Below are 19,778 nucleotides of genomic sequence, written 5' to 3'. Positions count from 1 at the left end.
GCAGTTGCGCTCCGCCCCGTGCGGCGCCGCTCCCCTGTTGCCGTTGCCGCGGGCTCCCCCTCGCGGTCGCGGCAGGCGGCCCCGGGCGCTCCCGAGCCGGCGGGCGCCGCTCATTGGCGGCGGGCCGCGCGCCGGGATGGTGTCAGCGCGCGGCGCCACGGCGCAGGGAGGCCCCGCCATGCGCCGTGCGGCCCGGCCATGTCGCGCCTCCCGCAGCGGGGCCTTGTCCTGGCGGCCCGGGGCTGGCGCGGCGCCGCAGGTCAGACACCCCTCCTCCCCCACACCCCGCACCGCCCGCGGCTCCGGTAGCGACACCCGGCTGTCGCCGCTTACAGCCCCGCTTGCGCTTCTCGGGTCGCGGGAAAGCGGCTCTGGCCGGCGGCGTAGTGGCAGCCCCGGTCAGGGCTGAATCCTAGGGATGAATAGGCAGTAACTGGAATAATAAAGCAACGGTAGAAAGCTCCTCGCTGCCTTCAGGGTGTTGCTTTATTTAATGCCCGCTGTGTTCGTCTGGCTGCGAGCTGTCCTGTTTGTCTGCTGTGTTTGTGGAGAAACACCAATTTAAACTAGGCTGCACAAAAAGCTGCGGTTACGTTTCACCGCCCGGGTCTCCAGTCAAGCATCACACAGGGAACGCTTCGTGTTATGACTATTGGTTGTCACGGGTAAATGACCTTCAATTAGAGGCTAATGATACTGGCTCCCACAGCACATCCACGGTCCGAGTGTTTTGCTGTAAGCCTCGGAGTCTCAGCAGATGTTTTCTTGTGTTATCCTTGCTTATGCTGGTGAAGGGTTAAAAGTATTTGTTCTAAGAATGGCAGCACAAATTAGTTTTCTAGTAGGCATATGGTAAGTGACATAAAGAGCAACCATTTTCCAAAACATCAAATAGAATTTACCTTCTGGCTACCCTCTCCTGCCTATAAGTCTGGATAATTTGTTTTCAGGCACAAGCGCTTCTTCAGCTGCAAAAGGCTGTGATTAAGAATTCTAAAGTTTCTGACAATTAATTTTTAATTTTAGATTTTGTCTTATCATTCCCCTTCCCAGCTCACAAATGCATACTTGTAGTTGTCTTTAAAACTCACTTGCTTTGGCTGTGTGTGGTTTGGAAGTGGGATTCATAACTGTCCAGTTTGGCCAATGCTGCTGCCATGGAAGGTCAATACACAAACAGGGACTCTCGGGTATCCCCCAGACAGGAGAAGAAAATCACATTCCTGTGTAAACCTGTATTATTTGATGGCTTGTTTGCACCACTATTAGTAAAATATAGAACTGGAAAAGCCTTGGAAACTGTATAATTGTTCCAGATGAGAGAAATTTTTTGAAGACATAGTTGAGAAGAGACAATATAGAGATGTCGTGCTTGGAGCCCTGTGGTGTTTGAGGGAAGTAAGGGAGGGAGAGTGCTGAGTGCCTCAGGAACACCATTTGTATGAATTGGGATGTGCAAACCAACAGAGCTTCCTGGGTTTTGTTGCTGGGTTGTCAGGTTTATCATATATTTGTTTACTTCTATCTGTTCCATGAGTATTTGATTGTCAGTTGAGTTGTATGCACATTGTTTCATAAACTTGTGATGCACAGCAAATGGAGAAGTTAAGGAGGTATATTTATGTTGTATAAGTGAAGGAATGCTCCTAAGAGTCTGATGACTAGCCCACAGTTCTGCAGTTTCCTAACTGGAAAGTTTTAGTTTGTTTTTTTACCTTGACATGGTGCATTTCTTTTCCTCTAGTTTGCAAGTCATGTGCTCTCCGAAGATTTTCCATCCAGCCTGCCCAGCAGAAGAAGATTCCAAACCGGTATTTGGGGCAGCCCAGCCCCTTCACACACCCACATCTGCTCAAACCAGGTGAGGTTTGTGCCCTGCATGAGCCAGTCATTGATATTTTCTTGTCTCTCTTTTTCTGAGTATATTGATTTGCTGCGTCATAGAGTTGTCTGTGGCTTCCAGTGTTTATGACTGCCTTCATTAGCCAGTAATTATATTTAGTAGCTAATTTCCTTGTCTGAGATGATACTGGTTCCAAAAATAGGCTTCACATGTGATGACTTTGATAGCTTCTTTCTTTTTTCTCATGATGTACTCAGGGTTGTTTCCTTGGGTGCTGCAGACCTTTTGTGGCCGTGGCATTTTGTGGACTCATTGACCTGCAAATAAATATGGGTTTTATTAAGAGGGAGTTTTTTGTGCAAGCTGCAGTGTCAGAATGGTTCATATCCCATGTCTTGTGAGTCACAAAACAAAAGTGAAGTTCACCAAAGGTGAATGGGGAGGGACACTGATAAATGGACAGCACTTGTCTAAAGAATGTGCCCTGTTCACAGGAGTATTCAATATGAGGAGAAGGACAAAAAGAAGCTTGTGACTATGAAGTTAGACCGTAGAGATAGAAGCTGGGGTTGTGCATTTTTTGAGATGCATGAAAATGAACATATAGCCATAAGATCACCACACTTAAATCTAAAAAAAAAAAAAAAAACCAAACAAAAAATTGCAGAAAAAATATATTCAAGAATATGTCTAGGAAAACATTCTGTGTTCTTCCATAGGTGGGTATAAAAGGAGAACAGATGAATATTGTGTGTGTATAAATATATATATATATATATACACACCCTTGTATTTAATTGTAGAATAATTCAGGTGGGAAGCAACCTCACACAGTTAACAGGTTTTTTGGTTTTTTAACTATGCTCAAGGCTGGGCTAACTTCAGCATTAGATCAGGTTGCTTAGGGCACTCATTGACAGCTCACAATAAACAAGGCTGACTCCTTAAAGTGCAGCCAAAGCACTGGAAGTGAATTCTAGCTATCCAAAGTATTTTTCCATTTAATAAAGTAGAGGTGGTTTCCTTACAATAATATGACATTGTTTTATTGCAATTATTGTTTTAAAAAGCAAATGCCTTTGATGCAAGGAGAATTTCCAGGCCTCACAGCTGGAAGACAGCTGGGATCCCCATGTTTCACCCCGTTGCAGCTTCTGAAATTCACTGGACTGTGGCAGTTTAAAAGCTGACTGGAATGCAGTGGAGCATAGGAAATTTGCAGTATAACATTGTGGAATTGTGAGGCCAGATTGCATTAAAACAGTTTCTGTGTTCTCTGTTGTTTCTACATTCACAGAGTAAAATAAGTGTGGTGGGTTTGGGTTTGTTTGGTTCTTTTTAAAGACTATTACATCTAATAGGTATTGAGCATATAATCGAAAAAGTATAAAAATTAATGCAAATAGAACTTCCCCTCCTACTGCACTCATGCAAGAATCTACTTGCAGTACAAGTCAAATATCAATTTTTGTTCTAGAATTGCCACTGTGTAATACATGAAAGAGGAAGAAAAGATTATGAAAGTGGAAAGTTAACAAACAGTATCAAAATTCAACCTACGTTAAGATAGGGTACTAGCCAAAGATACTGATTAAGGCTCTTATATTAATTTAGATCATAAATAGGGAGTCTCACAATTTTAAAAATACATACTTCAACTGTTGCTAGTTGTCCTTTGAACTTCAGTCCTGTTTTGGTGAGTATCTTGATTGCTGTACTTCATGTCTTTTGCGACTGGAGCAGTTGAAACAGTGCCTTCATCTGAGAGATCATTTGCTTAGTTAGTGTTATTAGAAATACAGTATTTAACTTTGGAAATATCTGAATTGTTAAATATTGACAAAAGCTACATATGCCCTGAAGAAGATCCCTTCCCTTAATAGGAGTCTGATGGCAGCCTGCAGTCATCTGTGGTTTGTTTCTGCCTGGAATCTTGTGACTGGTTAGACTCTGCAACCTCTGTGCTTCTGCCTGATCCCCCAGAATCTCCGACACCCAATCTGGCCCCTGTGGTTTAGAAATAGTCACTTTATGAGTTGACTTAGTGTGTATTTGAACAAACATTCTAGCTTTATCTGAGGAAATTAATGCTCAACCTCAGGAGGCAAACTTCTGTTCAATGTCCGTGCTGTAAAACCCATCAGTTTTTAGCAGTCAAAGTTCAGTTTACCTTGCCCCCTCCTCTTTTTTTTTTACACATTCTCTGCAAACATGTGGATGTTTGTTTAAATCTACCAGGTTTTGTGATTTCTACCTTTGCACAGAAATATGTAACACAGCATCCAGTTGGTTAAAACCAATGTCTGTCTGCCTTTGCATGATGGAGAAGCAGCCTGAATGAAGATGTGCTGTAGGAGTGGAAGCTGAAGAGGAGCAAGGGAAAAGGCTTGTGAGGGGTTACAAAGAAGCCATGCACATGTAAGGCATCAGGGAGTAGGCAGGAATCAGGCATGTGACTAGTAAAATACCCTTAGTGCCTTGAATTTCTGCATCTGATTTGTTTTGTGTTCACAGGAGAGGTAACCCCAGGATTGTCACAGGTGGAATATGCTCTTCGCCGACACAAACTGATGGTGTCGATCCAGAAGGAAGCCCAAGGCTGCGACGGTTTGGACCACACAGTGATTCTGCTGTCCAACCCTACGTACTACATGAGCAATGACATCCCCTATATTTTCCACCAGGACACTAATTTCCTGTACCTCTGTGGGTTTCAGGAGCCTGACAGCATCCTGGTGCTGCAGAGCATTCCTGGCAAAGCGCTGCCATCTCACAAATCCATACTTTTTGTGCCCCGGAGGGATCCAAATCGAGAGCTGTGGGATGGGCCCAGATCAGGCCCGGATGGGGCAATTGCTCTCACAGGAGTAGATGAAGCTTACACCATTGAGGAGTTCAGGCACTTGGTGGCCAAGCTGAAAGGTAACAAAAAATAGAGGGAATGAGATGAGGATGTGGTTTGCAAAGTCTGAATGGTTCAAGTTTGGGAAGGGGTCTGTGACATCACTTTGAAACTAAAGTGAACTTGAGGAATGACAAGGGGTATGGCTGTGGCACAGGCAGTTGGAAGTTCATGTTAGCTCTTTGAGGGTCACCAATGGATATGTAGTTTTGAAAATTTCTGACTTTCTTGTGTATCCATGTGAATGCCAGTCTGCATATCTCTGAAATACTAAGGAACAGGATAAGCAAGACCATGTTTCTGTTTTAGTCATATCTGTTTGCTGACAGTCAGGACCAGATGACATACAGGAAACTTGAACACTTTTTATTCATAGTAGACTTGGAAAATGATCCACACAGGGAACTTGTTAGTCCACTCACATTTAGCTAGATGATTATTTGCCCATGAAATACAAACATTGCTGTCCTTTAGAAATATTCTTTTGCACCTCCTGTCACCACGTAGCCTCAATATGTATAGTCCAGGAAGAACTTAAATGCAGTATAAAATAAAGCTGAAGAAGGCTCATGACAATATAATAAGGGCAAGTGTGACTTTGGAGGGGTCACACAACTAGAGGGAGAGAATTTTTGAGTATTAAATACCATATTGGAATCGGTTATTTTGTTTCAGAAGAGGATGTCTTGAAAATGGGTAAGCCACAGGGCAAGGATGATCAAAGAAAGCATGAAATGTGTGTGAGATACAGGCTGAACAAACCCACTCAGCTTGAAAAAGAAAACTAGGCAAGGTATGAGATGTGTATAGTTGGGGAAAGCACAGAGGATGACTATGATCATTAATTTCTGGTTTTCTTAATTTAAAAACAAAGGGAACACTGAATTCACATGGCATGGTTTGGCACCTCTCAAGTTATAGATCATTCATGGAAGTTTGGAATATCAAAATTAAAATGGAGTCAGAAGTTTGTAATTCTGTTGGGGAGAGTGTTGGAGAATTTTGCTCAGAAATGGCTTAAAAGGCAGCTGTGAGGAGCAAATTCTCACAGCCTGTTTCTGTAAACAGCTAAGTTCTCAAACCTGTCTTCAATAACATGGAGGCCTTGAGAACTTTCATAACAGGGTGAGAAAATAAATCTTGGATTCAATAACAAACCACAGGTATTGAAAACAAAAGGAGGGATTAATGTTTTAGCTGTAGCCTATGAGGAGCTCAGATTTTGCAATATGCATGAACTTAATTAACACGGTTATAAAAAGTGACTGATTGAATCAATAAAGCGGAGTTCGATGCTGATCAACAAGGATGGGTCGTCTCCCTTCGCTTTCAACAGGAGAGGTCCATAAAAAGCAGTAAATCAGCTAAGGGCAATACTCTTTAATGAATGCCCAGTTTCTTAGATACTTTGTGTAAGCAACTGCTCATGGTTATTTTCACCAAAGAAGGAGGGTCATGGTGGACATCAGCAGTGACTCACCATGGCTTTTATACTCATTTGCATTTGAAATGTTCCATGAGGAGAATGTTGATTTTAACTGATGTTCTGAATAAATTTCCACTGTGAGTGTGTCTGTTCTCAGTAAGCTCATTTTCTTTGAATGGCTGAAATAAGCAGTTGTTTCCCCAAGTGTCTTGAGGTGTTGCTGGTAATGATCTTGATTCCATGCAAAAAGGTGAATTGCTTTCCATGGTCATTGTGGACAGGTAGACGGATTCAGGACAGGGAGAAGGATTCAGAAGGTGCACCGTGATGTGATGGCTGCTTGGCTTACACAAGTGCAACTTTGACAGGTGAACTCTGAATGGATTTGAGCCAGATACATATATTCAGTGATGGTTGTAAGACCCATTATTTGCCCAGAAGTGGGGAGTTGTCCAGTCTATACGCTATGAATTGGTAATCTTCCAAATTTAGAAGAGATTGCTGGTATTCTGTGACACTGAAAGTGTCTATATAGTCTGTCAATGTAGATTCAGAGAAAATTATTTTTCTCAAATACAGCAACAGATGTCGTTTAGGAGGAGTGAGTTAGTTCCTTTTGTGGAGAACATGTCTGCATTTATTTGAGTGTCAACTTTTGTTTTGCATTCCAGGTGAGTCCAACGTGGTTTGGTATGACTTGAAAAAACCAGTGCATGCAGAGCTGCACTCTGACTACATGCAGCCCCTGGCTGAGGTAAAAGCTCGGAGCAAGAACCGCATCCAGGCCGTTCGACATCTCGTGCAGAACCTTCGGCTGATCAAATCCCCGGCAGAGATTGAGAGGATGAAGATAGCTGGCCGGGTGACAGCAGAGGTAATGGGGCTGTGTGTTCCCCTACTGAACCAGTGCATTCCCTTGGTGAGGTGACATGAGCTGGAAGGAGAGCTTTGGTCTAATCTGTTACTGAACTGCTGTGTCTCAGCCACTGGCTGGGCTTGGCTTCCTCCTCAGGACAAGGGGAAACTGGAAGACTGCTTGGTCTACCAGATTCTCTCAGTTAGCACAACTCTAGTGAAAAAAAGCCAGCAGCTGTTAGACTTTGTTTAAAAGCAAAGGCTAATCTTTTCACTGCCTTCCCAGCTTCCTCTCTGCTTTCCAAAATAATTTTCTTTCCCATCTATTATTTTTATTTTGAGGAAACCAGGATTTTTATGAAGATGTTTCCTATTAATGTGTCTGCATTCCCCCTTCACCCTCAAATACCTTTTGAACTCATTGGCCACTTTTAAACAAATCTGACAGATACCTCAAATGCAGTTAATGTTTCATAAATGTTATTGAAATAAATAGCCAAGTAGAAAAGGGAAGTACAGGTTGTCCTTCTCTGAAGGAAAAGCTGCATAAGGCAATCCTATTATACCTGAGGGAATCCACAGGTGAGACAACTTCTAAAATGCCAAACCATGGGATCAGCCTCAATCATCTAATTTATTTTCTTTTTTTACAAAAACTAGAGTCAGTCATCCCCTACATACAGTTTCACAGGGAGGAATACATTTTAACTGGTTCTAGTCTTGACAGCATTTTCACCAAAGAAAATGGTGAAACCCCCTGGTTCTGGGCCAGCTGATTTTGGGCCCTCCTCAAGAGACAACAAGTGAAAAAAAACCAGTTCATGCTCCTTTGCTAACTGAAAGTCCCTTATTTTTCATAGGCTTTCACAGAAACTATGTTTGCCAGTAAAACCCCTGTGGATGAAGCCTTTCTGTATGCAAAGGTGAGTACTTTGTAGCTGGAAGTGAGATGGAAGGGCTGCATGTTGGTTATCCTTCCAGGAAACCAGAAATGTCAGGTCTCTTTATCACGTTTCTCCCACTGTAGCACATTCATTCACCCAACCCTTGTGGTTCCTTGGACATACAGAAGTGTCCATGTGAGGAATTCTCCAGCTGTACTTCCTGTACCCTTATTTAAGGAGTGTAGCATTTGTCTAAGTTTCCTTCTATTGATGTCTTTTTGTACCAAATTGAAATGCAAAACCTGCTAAACAATTGGAAGTAAAGTTTTCACCTTATTTTATAATACAAGTCCGTTGTACAAAATTTAAGTAGTTATAACACCTGTTTGTAAAGCCTGCTTCTCTTGCCTCTAGCCCCTTACTACATCAGATTACCACAGCCATCTTGAAGCAGTTTAGGTGCCTCTCAGTTACAAAATAGGGACTAATTGGTCTGTACATTTGGTAAGGAACTTTGTAAGGAATTGCAGTGATGAAATGCCTGTTCAAGAAACATCAGCAGGATTTCACCCTCTGTTGCTACATGGATGGGCCTGTGCTGACATGGCACTGGCAGTACTGAGTTGAAAAAACTACTTTAATTAAAGTGTATTTTACAGGTCAGTTTTTCAGTCCAGACCAGGATCGTAAAACCTTTGCTCCATGTAGGCATCCTGGAGTGTTCTGTCCATGTGATTTTGGTAACCATAGAAGAGATATGCTATTAACATGTTGAGGGTCTTTATAGATGTAAATTTATTAATTTCTATGCTTTCATCAGCTTCATCATTCAAGAAAGGTAAAGATCTTGAGGCTTATGCTGCTTTTTTCTTCTGTCCCTCAGACATCAACGTAGTGCACGCTTTCAAACCTTCTTAGTTTAACAGTCATGAAAAATAGATACTGCTGGAAATATACTGGTACTTTGCAATTTTAAAAGACAGAAGCAAACCATGAACGTTGTCATGCTGACATATAGGATCTTTCAAAATTCACGAAGTTGTATGCCAAATAAGAGCATTATTTTATATAAGAACAAATCCTCACCTGGGTATATGCCAATGTAGTGAGTGTTTGAGGCAGTATTGAATGGCTTGTACCAGAAAAAGCTTCCTGGAGATCCAGTAAAGGCTTGAAAAATTCTTGAAAAAGTGGATGGTTCTGTATTTTTTTTTCTCTAGAGCCCTTGAAAAATATTTAAGACTGCTTTCATTTAGTCAACTCACTTTCTAGTTTCACTTTGTGTTGTTCAAATTAAGAAAGCAGTTGTAGGACAAGAATTATTGTGGTTATAGGGCAGTTAGTCACCTGAATCAACACTAATGGTTTCCTCTTCTCTGTATTGTTCCTCCAGTTTGAATTCGAGTGCCGGGCTCGTGGTGCTGACATCTTGGCATACCCCCCTGTTGTTGCTGGTGGCAACAGATCAAACACTTTGCACTATGTGAAGAATAATCAGCTCATTAAGGTAACCCTTGTGCTGTCCAGTAACTTGAAATGCAGTGCTGTGATACAAATCTATGTTTCCTAGCTGCTGCTTGTTTTGACTGAACAGATCAAAGCTCTTAAATACATATTTTTTAAGTGAGCGAGAGAAAGGAATCCTGCCTTGCTTCATTTTACCTTGGTCAATGACAGATTCAGCTTATCTTTCTTCCCTGTCAGTTCTTGCTGCAGCATTTTCTGAACAGTGCAAGGACTTGCAGACAGGGTTGCTGATAATTTAGTGCACGTCTGCTCTCACAGCAGCTTGCAGTGCTGGGGGCCTCACAAAATAGGGGAGCCACTGTCACAGGTAGGACAAAGGCCCAGGGGGTCTTCTGCTGTCACTTGCATTCCTTGGCCTTCCTTTGCAATATAAGGACAAAGTGTATTCCTGCTCTGCTGAAGCTGAAAAGCGTTTTGGTTCCATGTAGCTCAGCAAAGCAGGGAAGGGGAACAAGTAGAGAACAGATCAGCGTTAAATGTCAAGAGGTGGAAGAGGAACATATTTTGTCTTATTTAGAAGATTCTTGTTGAATTGAACTCTCTCCAGCTTTCCTCACAATAGTTCTTTCAATTCAGAGAAGCATTTTCAGGGGCAGTATTCCCTCACAGCCCTGCTCACTATTTACTTTTCAGAGGAGCATATTTTTCCTCTGTCTTAATGCAGAAAGAAACTTTCCCACTAGCATTGTCTTTTCTTGAAGCTGGGATGCTAGCAGACCTTGAAATGATCCGCAGAGACAAATGTACAAAAGATACGATAGGCTGCTTTTGGCAGGAAGAAGCTTCCTTTGTTGTTCTGTCATCCAAGGTCAGGCTGCTGCTCTAACTCCAGTTGCTTCTGTTAAAGTTGTTCAGTTAAATGACTGTCTCTTGTTTTTTTCCAAAACTATTAGGTAGAATATTAAACCCATAAACTTGACACTTCCTTTGTGTGCTGCTTCTTACAGATCATGTTTCCAAATAGGCTAACAAAGTGTCTAATTTGGGAGGTATCTGAATGTTTCATTTAGGCTTTTACTTAGAGGGCTCTGCTTTAAAGAAAGAGGACAAGCACAGTATAAGGCATTTACTGGACAATTGAACCACAGGCTGAATTCCCTTAGTCAGTAAATTGTTACTTAGCTTGTTTAATTGCTTGGAAGATGGCAGGTGCTGTAATTTCAGATTTGCCTTAAAGAATTCAACCAGCTATTCTGAAAAATTTTTAAAGTACAATATAAAAGGATAGTTAATGGCCCACCTATTCAGTGGGATAGTGAGGTCTGCTCCCTGCTGGTTTATCTGCTGTGTCTGTGTCACTTAACTGTACACAATGATAGCAGCTAGCACTGGAAGTAACACTAACAGTGAAATTTTGCTGCTTTAATCTTTTCCGTAACATGCTGCAGTTATGCCTGGTCGTTCCGCGTCATGTCTGCTGGCACAGTCATGGATCTGTGGAATGAATCTCTGCCTGTGTAAATCTATAGAGAATTTACTCCAAACTTTTTAAACATCTTACTGCTATATTTGTTGTTAGCCCCTTTAAGGCAGTGGTTTTGTTCCTGGCCCTTTGTCTTTCTTCTGTGTGACTTTTTGGGAGATATGCAGTCATTGATATGGAACAGCTTTGCTGAATTGAATTGGATATTCACATCTCCAAAAATTTTTCTTCATCACCAGATCAATCCAGAAAGATGTTAAAACAGTCAAGGAAGTCCTAGAAGAGAAAGGGAAGGTTGTACAAACTATTCACCAATGCATTTACAGCAGTGATACACTCTTAGATTTTGTGATACAAAGTGATTTTGCTGGGTCTTCATATCCTATGACAAGGGTAAATTTGTAGCTGTTGGTGATCCTGTGGGGAGCTCAGAAATCCTATGCTTTGGTTGCAAGTCCCCTGTGTCTCAGTCACTATAGCTGATAACTTCTAGTGGAAGGAGTCATGGGAGAATTTGCTGGAGTAGTGATCCAGGTGTGAATAGCACTTGTCTCAGAGAGCAGAATAGTTCAAGGCAAATGCCTTTTTTTTAACTCCAAAATCTTCATCTTAAAAGTTCAGACAGTAAATAAGCATAACAGTCACAGACTACCTTACAGAGCAACAATTCAACTGGAATAGCCTGTTTATAAACAGTAGTACCTGGGGTATTACTCTGCAAAAGGAATTCACTTTTCTGCAGCTACATTGTAAAAACAGAAGCATAACCTCCTTTCCTGCTGTCAGACAGAAAAATCAATTAATAGCTGGACTGACCCACAGAGCATTCTTTCCTGTTATTCTCCAGGATGGTGAACTGGTCTTGCTAGATGGTGGATGTGAATTTTCCTGCTATGTGAGTGACATCACACGTACCTGGCCTGTCAATGGAAGGTATGCTGCAGTAAGTTTTTTTGAAGAATTTTGATAAGTTCTTAAATGATTGATGGATTGAATGTGTGTTTAATCATAGTTTTACCATGTCCCATTCTGTGCTGCTTCAGAGTAATCAAATTATATAAAGTAATCATTCAGCTGTATTCCCCACTGCCTCGTTAATTACTGCATGAATATATGTGATTATTGCTATTTTCAGCTATTACAGCATGCTTAATGTGCAGAGAGGGCTTTTGTACGTTCAGCTGTGGCTGACTCCAGTTGTGTTTAAGAGAACAGGAGTTTCAGTTGATGTGTACATAGCTCTGCCAGTTGTGAATTTGCTGATGTAGCCTTTCATACAAGGAGACAGTTGCTCTGCTTGCTGGTTTTCCCCTGCTCCATCCTTGAACTGAATCTGTACCCAGAATAGGTTCTGGGGACAAAACCTCTTTTCTCTTGGAAACAGAGATTTAGTTGTGTGATATTCCTTTACTCAATGGCCTTCAGGTTCACCAAACCCCAAGCAGAACTGTATCAAGCTGTCCTGGATATCCAGAAGTCCTGCTTGAGCCTCTGCTCCCCTGGCATGAGTCTGGAAAATATCTACAGCCTCATGCTGAGCCTTATTGGACAGAAACTGAAAGACTTGGGTGTCCTGGACAGCAGCATCACTGACAGCCATTTCTTCAAGGTACTTCAATTTTTTAACTCTAGTTTACCCATTTACTCTAGTTTACTCCTATTAATCCTGATTGTTTTATCCTTGGGTAGTTTTAGGGCTCTAATTTGGGTCAGGAATGTGGTTTCAGGATGTCTCTTCTATTTGCTGCTACATGGTGCTTTAATTCATGTTGTGGGCTGGTCTCAGCACAAGAATGAATTTCTCTGAGACAGGGCTAAACTCCAAGATGTGATTCAACCATTTGGTGCACAATTTGGTCTGAAGTAACCCCCAGTCTTATATGCACATAGTGTGAATATTTGTTCCTTGGCTCTTGCTGTTTCACTCTGCAGATCCATTCCCATTGCTGTGCATTACTTGCCAGCACAGAAGCAGCTTTAGAGCACAGTCTGAAGGGAGCTATGGGCACTGACACAAGATTCTGGGTCCAGGCTTGACTGCAGGCAGTTATTCATACTTTTGTGGTCTGTTTAACATCACATAAATCTGCAGTGCCACCAAAAGGTGCAGCCTATTCTCAGTCATTCCACCTGCTGCCCCTTCTGCACCATTTTGTGTCAGTACTGGGACTCACAGAGCTACCTGGTGAACAAGACTGGGAAACTGGTCTGCCTTAGAGCTGAACCTGCAGATAAACAGGATCGGTTTTCAGTTAGAGAAGTTTACCCGCTCACTCTCACTGCAGAGCTGCACGAGTGCTGATGCCAGTACTGCAAAGATGGCGGAACCAGGTGACGGCACTACGGCTTTTGGCAGCCGGACAGGTTCCTGCCGGATTTAGTTGTGCGCCGTGCCGGTGCCATGGCAGCCCCGGCGGACGGGGGTGTCGTGCCGGATTCTCCCGGCAGGTGGAAGCACAGCCAGTGCTGTGGTCCCTGGGAATGAGGAGCGTGGAGCAGGGAGGCGTTCTCGCTGATTCCTGCTTTAGAGGGAGGGATATCAGGATGGTGGGAGGGGAGAGGCGGTGTCCGTGCCTTGTAGAGGTGGATTAAAATCATGCTGTATCTACTGAATGAAATCGGCACAGCATTTGCTCTGTTGTGCATAGGAGACCACTTTCACAGCCCGGAGCAGCTGCACTTGCTGCAGCCAGTTGTGAAGATCTGCTGATGGGAGTTGTGCAGGGCTTGGATGTTTAAGGGATGGGAGGGCTTAGGCAGCAAAGCCCAGCGATTTGAAAGTTGACACCATGCTGAGATGGTGATGGGTTTGGGCTGCTCTTGTCAGTGCAGGGGAAAGGCAATCTGCAATGTGCTCATAATAGGTACCTGGTGGGTTTTAAGGGCCATCCAGTTCTAGTACATGGAAGGCAGGCCCTGGTGGCCTAGGCGTGGCAGTAAGACTGCTAGTTAAGTACATAACTATTCTGTCTCTTTTCCCTTTTGTATTGGAACAAGTTGGGCTGTGTTTAACTGCCTCTGTGACACTTGTTCTGTCTTCTCTTAGGCTGTTCGAAAATACTGCCCTCATCATGTGGGCCATTACTTGGGCATGGATGTTCACGACACCCCAGATATATCCCGATCAATCCCGTTCCAGCCAGGCATGGTGATAACCATTGAACCAGGTAAAAAGCAGTCAGTGGTGGACAAAAACATGCAACACTGAGAGTAACAGTATTGCCTTTCAATAAATAGCTGGTCCTGCAGACCAAAGCATTCACATCCTTTCTGGTGAAGCTGGAAACTATAGCATTATTGGAAAGCCTTAAGTCATTCCCCTCCCAAAGTCATTACAGTATTAGAAAACCCTATTTCCTTCCCAAACATAGCCAAGGTAGCACATAGTGGGAGTAAACTCAGGAAGCAGAGTAGTGTAGAGCACAGGCTGTGCAGCACAGGTGAACTGCAGTGCAGAAATCAGGGTCAATTCACTTGTGCTGTGTTCTATGTTCATGCCACTGAACTTCTACCGGTCACTGGTAGTGTCTCAGGCATTGCAGTCTGCAATTTACAGGGATTCACAACTTAGCTTTACAAATTAGGCATGCTGTGAGGAATCTTTCTTTCTCCTTGTCACTAGATTTGGAGCTGTCAGCTGGAATCTTATATTTAATGCTTGTCTCTTCTCTCTCTCTATTCAGAACATTGTTAAAATCATCACTATGAATGTAACACTGAGAGCAAGAAGTGTGAAAAGACCAGGTGTAGCTATGGAAGTTTTTATTAATGTGCTGATATCTTTAGGCACAGAGGGACACTTTCCTTTCTTTGCCCACCAACAGTGAGTTGATGAGAGGAAAGAAAGTAACTTGCCATATTAAAAATTCTCAGGATCAAACACGTTATGTTGGTGAAAGTCTAAACTCACTCTCCTGGTGGTGCAGAAAGGGAAAGGTGGTGTTCTGGAGAGTGTTGTGTGTTTTAATTCCCTTTCTTCTTTCAGGCATTTATATCCCTGAGGATGATGTGAGTGCTCCAGAGAGGTTTCGTGGCATTGGTGTGCGCATTGAGGATGATGTGGTGATAACAGAGGATGCACCTCTTGTCCTGTCTGCTGACTGTCCCAAGGACATCTACCACCTTGAGCAGATCTGTGGCCGCAGCTCATGATGTCCCTTCTCTGCCCCTTTCATTCTCCTTGGGGGACACAGCCCCACAGGGATGCAGATCCCTTAGCTGGCTGTAGTTGCCACGTGATGGAAGGCATGGACAGTTGATGGCTGTTTTCAAGATTGGGACTGGGCAGTGGAATGCAAAAGGCTTGTGTACTGAGGGATGAAAAAACAAAGTAACCTTCTCTGTGTGCAGTTTTGTTCTGATTTGTGCTGATGTGAGACTGTTGTATGATGTGAAAGTGGATTCATCCCTCTGCTGCTGTGTGGATCCATGTGTTCTGGGGCCCTTGGGGGGGTTGAATTTTGTCAGTGCCACCAGATGCATGGGTACAACAGCTGAGACCAATGACCCCTTTTTTCCCCCTTAGCAGCAGTTTCACAGCAGTCAGATTTTTAAAAGGAGGCTTTTATAAATGCTGGTTTTGGATGAAAAAGTGTCAGCTTGAATTTTGTAGAACCATGTAAGGAGAGAGTGTGGTAATCAGAGAGGTGGGTTTGGTGGAGAGGTGGTTGTATCTGAAGCCAGTGGAGAATTCTTTTAGTATTTTAAAGATAAGGATGTGTTTAGTCCTTGTTCAGGCACATGCAAAATAGGCCTGCAGCAGGGAAAAACACCTTGTCTTTCAGCTTTTTTCTTGCTGTCTTCCACATTCCCTTCCTTTTGTCCCAAAGGTCCATTCCTTTTTCCTGCTATGAGTCTCTCTCTACCATAGGAAGCAGGGCCATGTTGATTATGCTGGACTTCACTGGTGAGCTATTGGTTGTCTCCCAGATGTGAGGTGTCCAGTTCTGGGACAGTCACAGCACCTTTCTGTGTGCTGCAAGTGCCAGTGACTTCAGCAGTGGAGTTTTGAAGAGTCTGCCCTATGGCGAGTGTCAAGTCTTAACATGGCTTTTATATGGAATTAATTGGAATTAAAATAATTCTTCTTTTCTGAACTCTGAGGCCGTGATGAGAGCTGATTTTTGGTTTTTTCCCAAAGTGGTCTGATAATATTTTTGAAGCAGCTGCAAATGTTACTGGGGCTGGATGAGGAGTAAAGAGAAGAGTTTTCTACCCTGACCATGAGCCTACCATCCAGGCCATAGTAAATACACCCACTAGAGGCAAGCATCTCTGTATTTACTGAAAGTACTTAGACAATCAGCTTTTTAACACGTGTGAAAAATGCCTCTCATCACAGCATCTCCTGTTATTTACACTTGCTGTTGCATCACCTTACTTCCTTTCTTATGGTATCTTTCAGTGCTCTTCATCTGTTACTCTAAATTTTCTTTCTCTTCTCTACCTGGATTGTCTATTTCCACTATGTCACTGCTTCCTAATCCATTTTACTTTCTTATCAACATCACTGCCTTGTCCCCAGTTTGGCCTCGTTCCCCCAGAAGCATGTGAGGAAGGTGGTCAGGGTTCTGGAGTTTGACCTCTGCCTCTGTTGCTGTGTAATCTCTAGCAAAATCTGCACTTTTTTCTCTTCCCCCCCCCCCCCTTTTTGTTTATTTCTGTATTTCACTTAGTGAAGGCCAAGTGGGCAGTGTCTTGCATCTCTCATTGCATTTGAGCTGGGTGCATGCACTGGGGTTTGAATTTTGACACCTGAAAGGCAGCCAAGGCATGCCATATTTTTGTTTTCTAAACTTGACCAAAAAAATGCTTTTTCAAGGTTTAGTGTATCAAGTTTCACCTATTTAAGGGAATCTGCTAATCTCTGATGGCAGTGCTTGTTAAAATACTCCTGTGTTTCAGTGATAGCTACAACCTAAAATGTTAGAAGGGAGGCTTCCTAAGGATGAACACAGACCTGATGAGTATTTTTGATGATGTTCTGATCTCTGATACATTTGTACCAATTACACCTGTTAGAACCAAATCAACTGGGCCAAATCTTGGGGATTTTGGAACCATGTAAGCAGCTTAAAATAACATTAATCTGAGAGATACATGTGTGAGCTGATCTGCACATCCACCCACACATCTAACAGAGTTAATAATGGTACTTAATGTAAATAGGCCTTTAAAATGCCTATACAAATTATTTTTAAAATAAAACAATTTGTAGAAAATAATTTCTCAGGCCATCAAGTTGCATGCTGTTGAATAGATACCTGCACCTCCAAAAACAGCATTATTTTTCAGGGAGATTTATTAAATGTGTGTGACCTGTCTTGGACTTGAAATAACATTGTCAAATGTAAGCACATGCTAATTCCTACTTCTCTCAGGAAAATCCTGCAACTTGTAAACACCAACAGATCTTAGGAATGCTGCACATGAATGTTACTGTTAGTAAAGAAGTGTCTGTGACTGCTGAGTGGAAAGTAATGGATCTGCCATTGCTGCTGTGTCTGATTTAGGCCATGCACATTCTGTAATTCTTCCACTGTGTTCAGCCATTTTTTCAGCATAAACTGCTGGTTTGAATCTCTTGTTCCATGTAAAGGGTGCGTTTCACAGAAGGTATTAAATCTGCATCCTATGAACCTCAGTTTTTGAAGGCTTTTTCTCACTTGTTGCAGAGATGAATAATCTGTGACCTACACACATGCTGCAGTGTCCATTGCAAACACCCAAATCCTTGAACACTTTATACAGCCTTCATCAAGAAACCCCAAAGAGCTGGGTTCTCTGGCTGCTGGCACGGCACATACCTGTGGTGCTCCTCCCCTGGCACTGATCCCATCCTGCCAGACTGTCTGCTCCTGCCACAGAAGAGATTCCTCACTGCAGCCACTTGGGTGCAGGAGCAGCTCTCAGTGGTGCACCAAGTCGACAGCTGCTTGATGAGGGCGTTAGTGGGATCACAGAGGGTGAAAGAGAAATTGAGGTATGCACAAGTTCATATGGGGAGAGATTTGATTTCATGTGGCACAGGTCTTAAAGACATCAGAGTATAAGAGAAAATGAGAGCCAGCCATCCCTATGGAGAAGCTGCTTTGCTTCCAGAGGAACCCTGAGAGGCTTTTGGCTTTTCCACTTCACCTTCTGCCAGGGGACTGCTTTGCTTTGCAGAGAACTAATAAAGTCCTGTTGTTAAATACAGTCTGAGCAGAAGCGCCAATTTGCAGATTTGCTTCTGTCATTGAAGTGGAAAGAAATTTGACATTTAACACAATTTGGCATTCTACCTCTATGTGGAAAAATACAGTATGTCTTTCCTAAAATTGCATTCATTATTTTGAGATGGAAGGTGGTGGAGGAAGTAGCAAACTGAGGTAGCCCAGTAAAGAGAATGGAGATGGAGAGTTTTGGGCCTGTGCAATGCATTAAGAGAAGAATCAGGAGAAGGTTGTGATTTAGAGCTGCAGGGATGTGTGCCAGGGGGATGGGAGAGCAAAGAGAGAACAACGGGGCATAAACTGGCTATTCAGTACATTGTCAGAATGGTGCAATAGTTCCAGAAAACTGGTTATGCTGTTTCATAACCCTGATTGATTTGTCCTACTCAGTAGGGAGGAACAAAAGAGTCAGATTGTATTGATGAACTTGGTCTTAACAGTTAGTTTAATTATTTCTTTTAAAAATCAATAGAATTATCATATGAGAAAGTTTTATGCAGTTTCAGGTTATTGATTATGTGTCATATCTCAAATAATGGGAAGAGAAAAAAGTATGTTTCTAGGCAAAATCTTCCATAATGATAGGGGGAGCATGAGGTTACATGCTCTCGTGCTATCCAAATTATTGCTGTGGAAATTGAGTAATTACTCCAAGGAGAATTACCATAAGGTGAAAAGAGTTAGAGTTAAACTTAGAAAAAAATCTGTATTAGATAAATGACAAAAATGTTTTAATTGTGATATCTAATACTTTATGTAATTGGATAGCAAAACTCTGCGCTGACATAAATTGATGGCTTTAAATTTCTTTTAAATGAGTTGTCTAGAAGCCTGTACAGGTATCTCTTTATTCGTATGCAGATCTAAAGCACATTTAAGTTTATAATTCTGACATCATTACAGCACATCTGTTAAATATTCCCCCTACATGTGTGCACAGCCTCCACTTAATTAAAAATCATCCTTTGGACACTATCACAGTGCTGGCTCCAGGACTGGGTCCATAAAAGTCACTGTATTTAAGAGATATAACAACAAATTACATTTTAAAGCAGTATTTATAATTGAAATGGACAGTGAGGCACCATGGGCTCAATGACGCTCAATTTCAGCTCCTTTCTCCTTCTCAGTTTGTCTTGCTGCCTGAATTGCCTGGCAGCTCTGAGCCTTCTTCCCTAGCAGCAAGTGGAGCAATGAACCCCTATCTTCCTGGGACAGTTTCTCTGAAGCACCACCCAATATTTGGCTAACCAAAACCAGGCTTTTCAGAAGATGGCCAGAAAGGAACAAGGAAGAACTTCCAGCTCCTCCATGTGTGTGTTACCTTCACCTGCTGACTCATATCACGTATGCCTTTTTAACAACCATGACAGAGTTATCCATTAACAATGGCAAAGGAAAAAAAAAAATCCTGTCTGGGTAAGTCTGACAATGAGACTTTTGAACAAAGAAAAAGTTAACAAGGAAGCTGGTTTTAGACTCAGAAGTGAGAATGTCTACTCTAGGCTTCAATATATTCCTTCCACAGGGATGCTAGGCAAACAGGTAGCACTGCAGGAGCAATGTGCAGTGTTTTTTTGGGAGCTTTTTCAGATGCTGGTCTCAGACATGCTGTGGGGGGGGTAGAACTGACAATGGTTAAGGCTCTGTGTTGGGTTTTTTCCTCCCAGGGCCATAAAGAGCCTGTGGCTTTTTAAAGGATTC

At 42.5% G+C, this 19,778-nt stretch overlaps 1 protein-coding gene across 1 annotated transcript; it reads left to right on the top strand.

Annotated features, from left to right (window-relative positions):
• Positions 1-177: 177 nt before the first annotated feature.
• XPNPEP3 (X-prolyl aminopeptidase 3) lies at positions 178-15,199 on the top strand. The gene is made up of 10 exons (XM_054278420.1): positions 178-259; positions 1,745-1,861; positions 4,358-4,765; positions 6,843-7,045; positions 7,887-7,949; positions 9,304-9,417; positions 11,708-11,793; positions 12,286-12,469; positions 13,907-14,027; positions 14,846-15,199. Exons 1-10 carry the CDS (start codon positions 199-201, stop codon positions 15,010-15,012), a joined length of 1,524 nt encoding a protein of 507 aa, XP_054134395.1. The 5' UTR covers positions 178-198; the 3' UTR covers positions 15,013-15,199.
• Positions 15,200-19,778: the final 4,579 nt, after the last annotated feature.

Source organism: Melozone crissalis, unplaced genomic scaffold (genome assembly GCF_028551555.1).
Source record: "Melozone crissalis strain CALT ecotype California unplaced genomic scaffold, PUWL_Pcris_2 ptg000004l_1, whole genome shotgun sequence".
NCBI classification, from domain to species: Eukaryota; Metazoa; Chordata; class Aves; order Passeriformes; family Passerellidae; genus Melozone; species Melozone crissalis.
Note: the sequence above shows the minus strand (reverse complement) of the source record. Positions and strands in the feature narration are given on the sequence as shown.

Coding starts and splice junctions, on each gene's coding strand:
- XPNPEP3 (XM_054278420.1), top strand. CDS start 199: ATGTCGCGCCTCCCGCAGCGGGGCCTTGTCCTGGCGGCCCGGGGCTGG. Junction 11,794..12,285: donor ACCTGGCCTGTCAATGGAAG/GTATGCTGCAGT, acceptor AATGGCCTTCAG/GTTCACCAAACCCCAAGCAG. Junction 14,028..14,845: donor GGTGATAACCATTGAACCAG/GTAAAAAGCAGT, acceptor TTCTTCTTTCAG/GCATTTATATCCCTGAGGAT.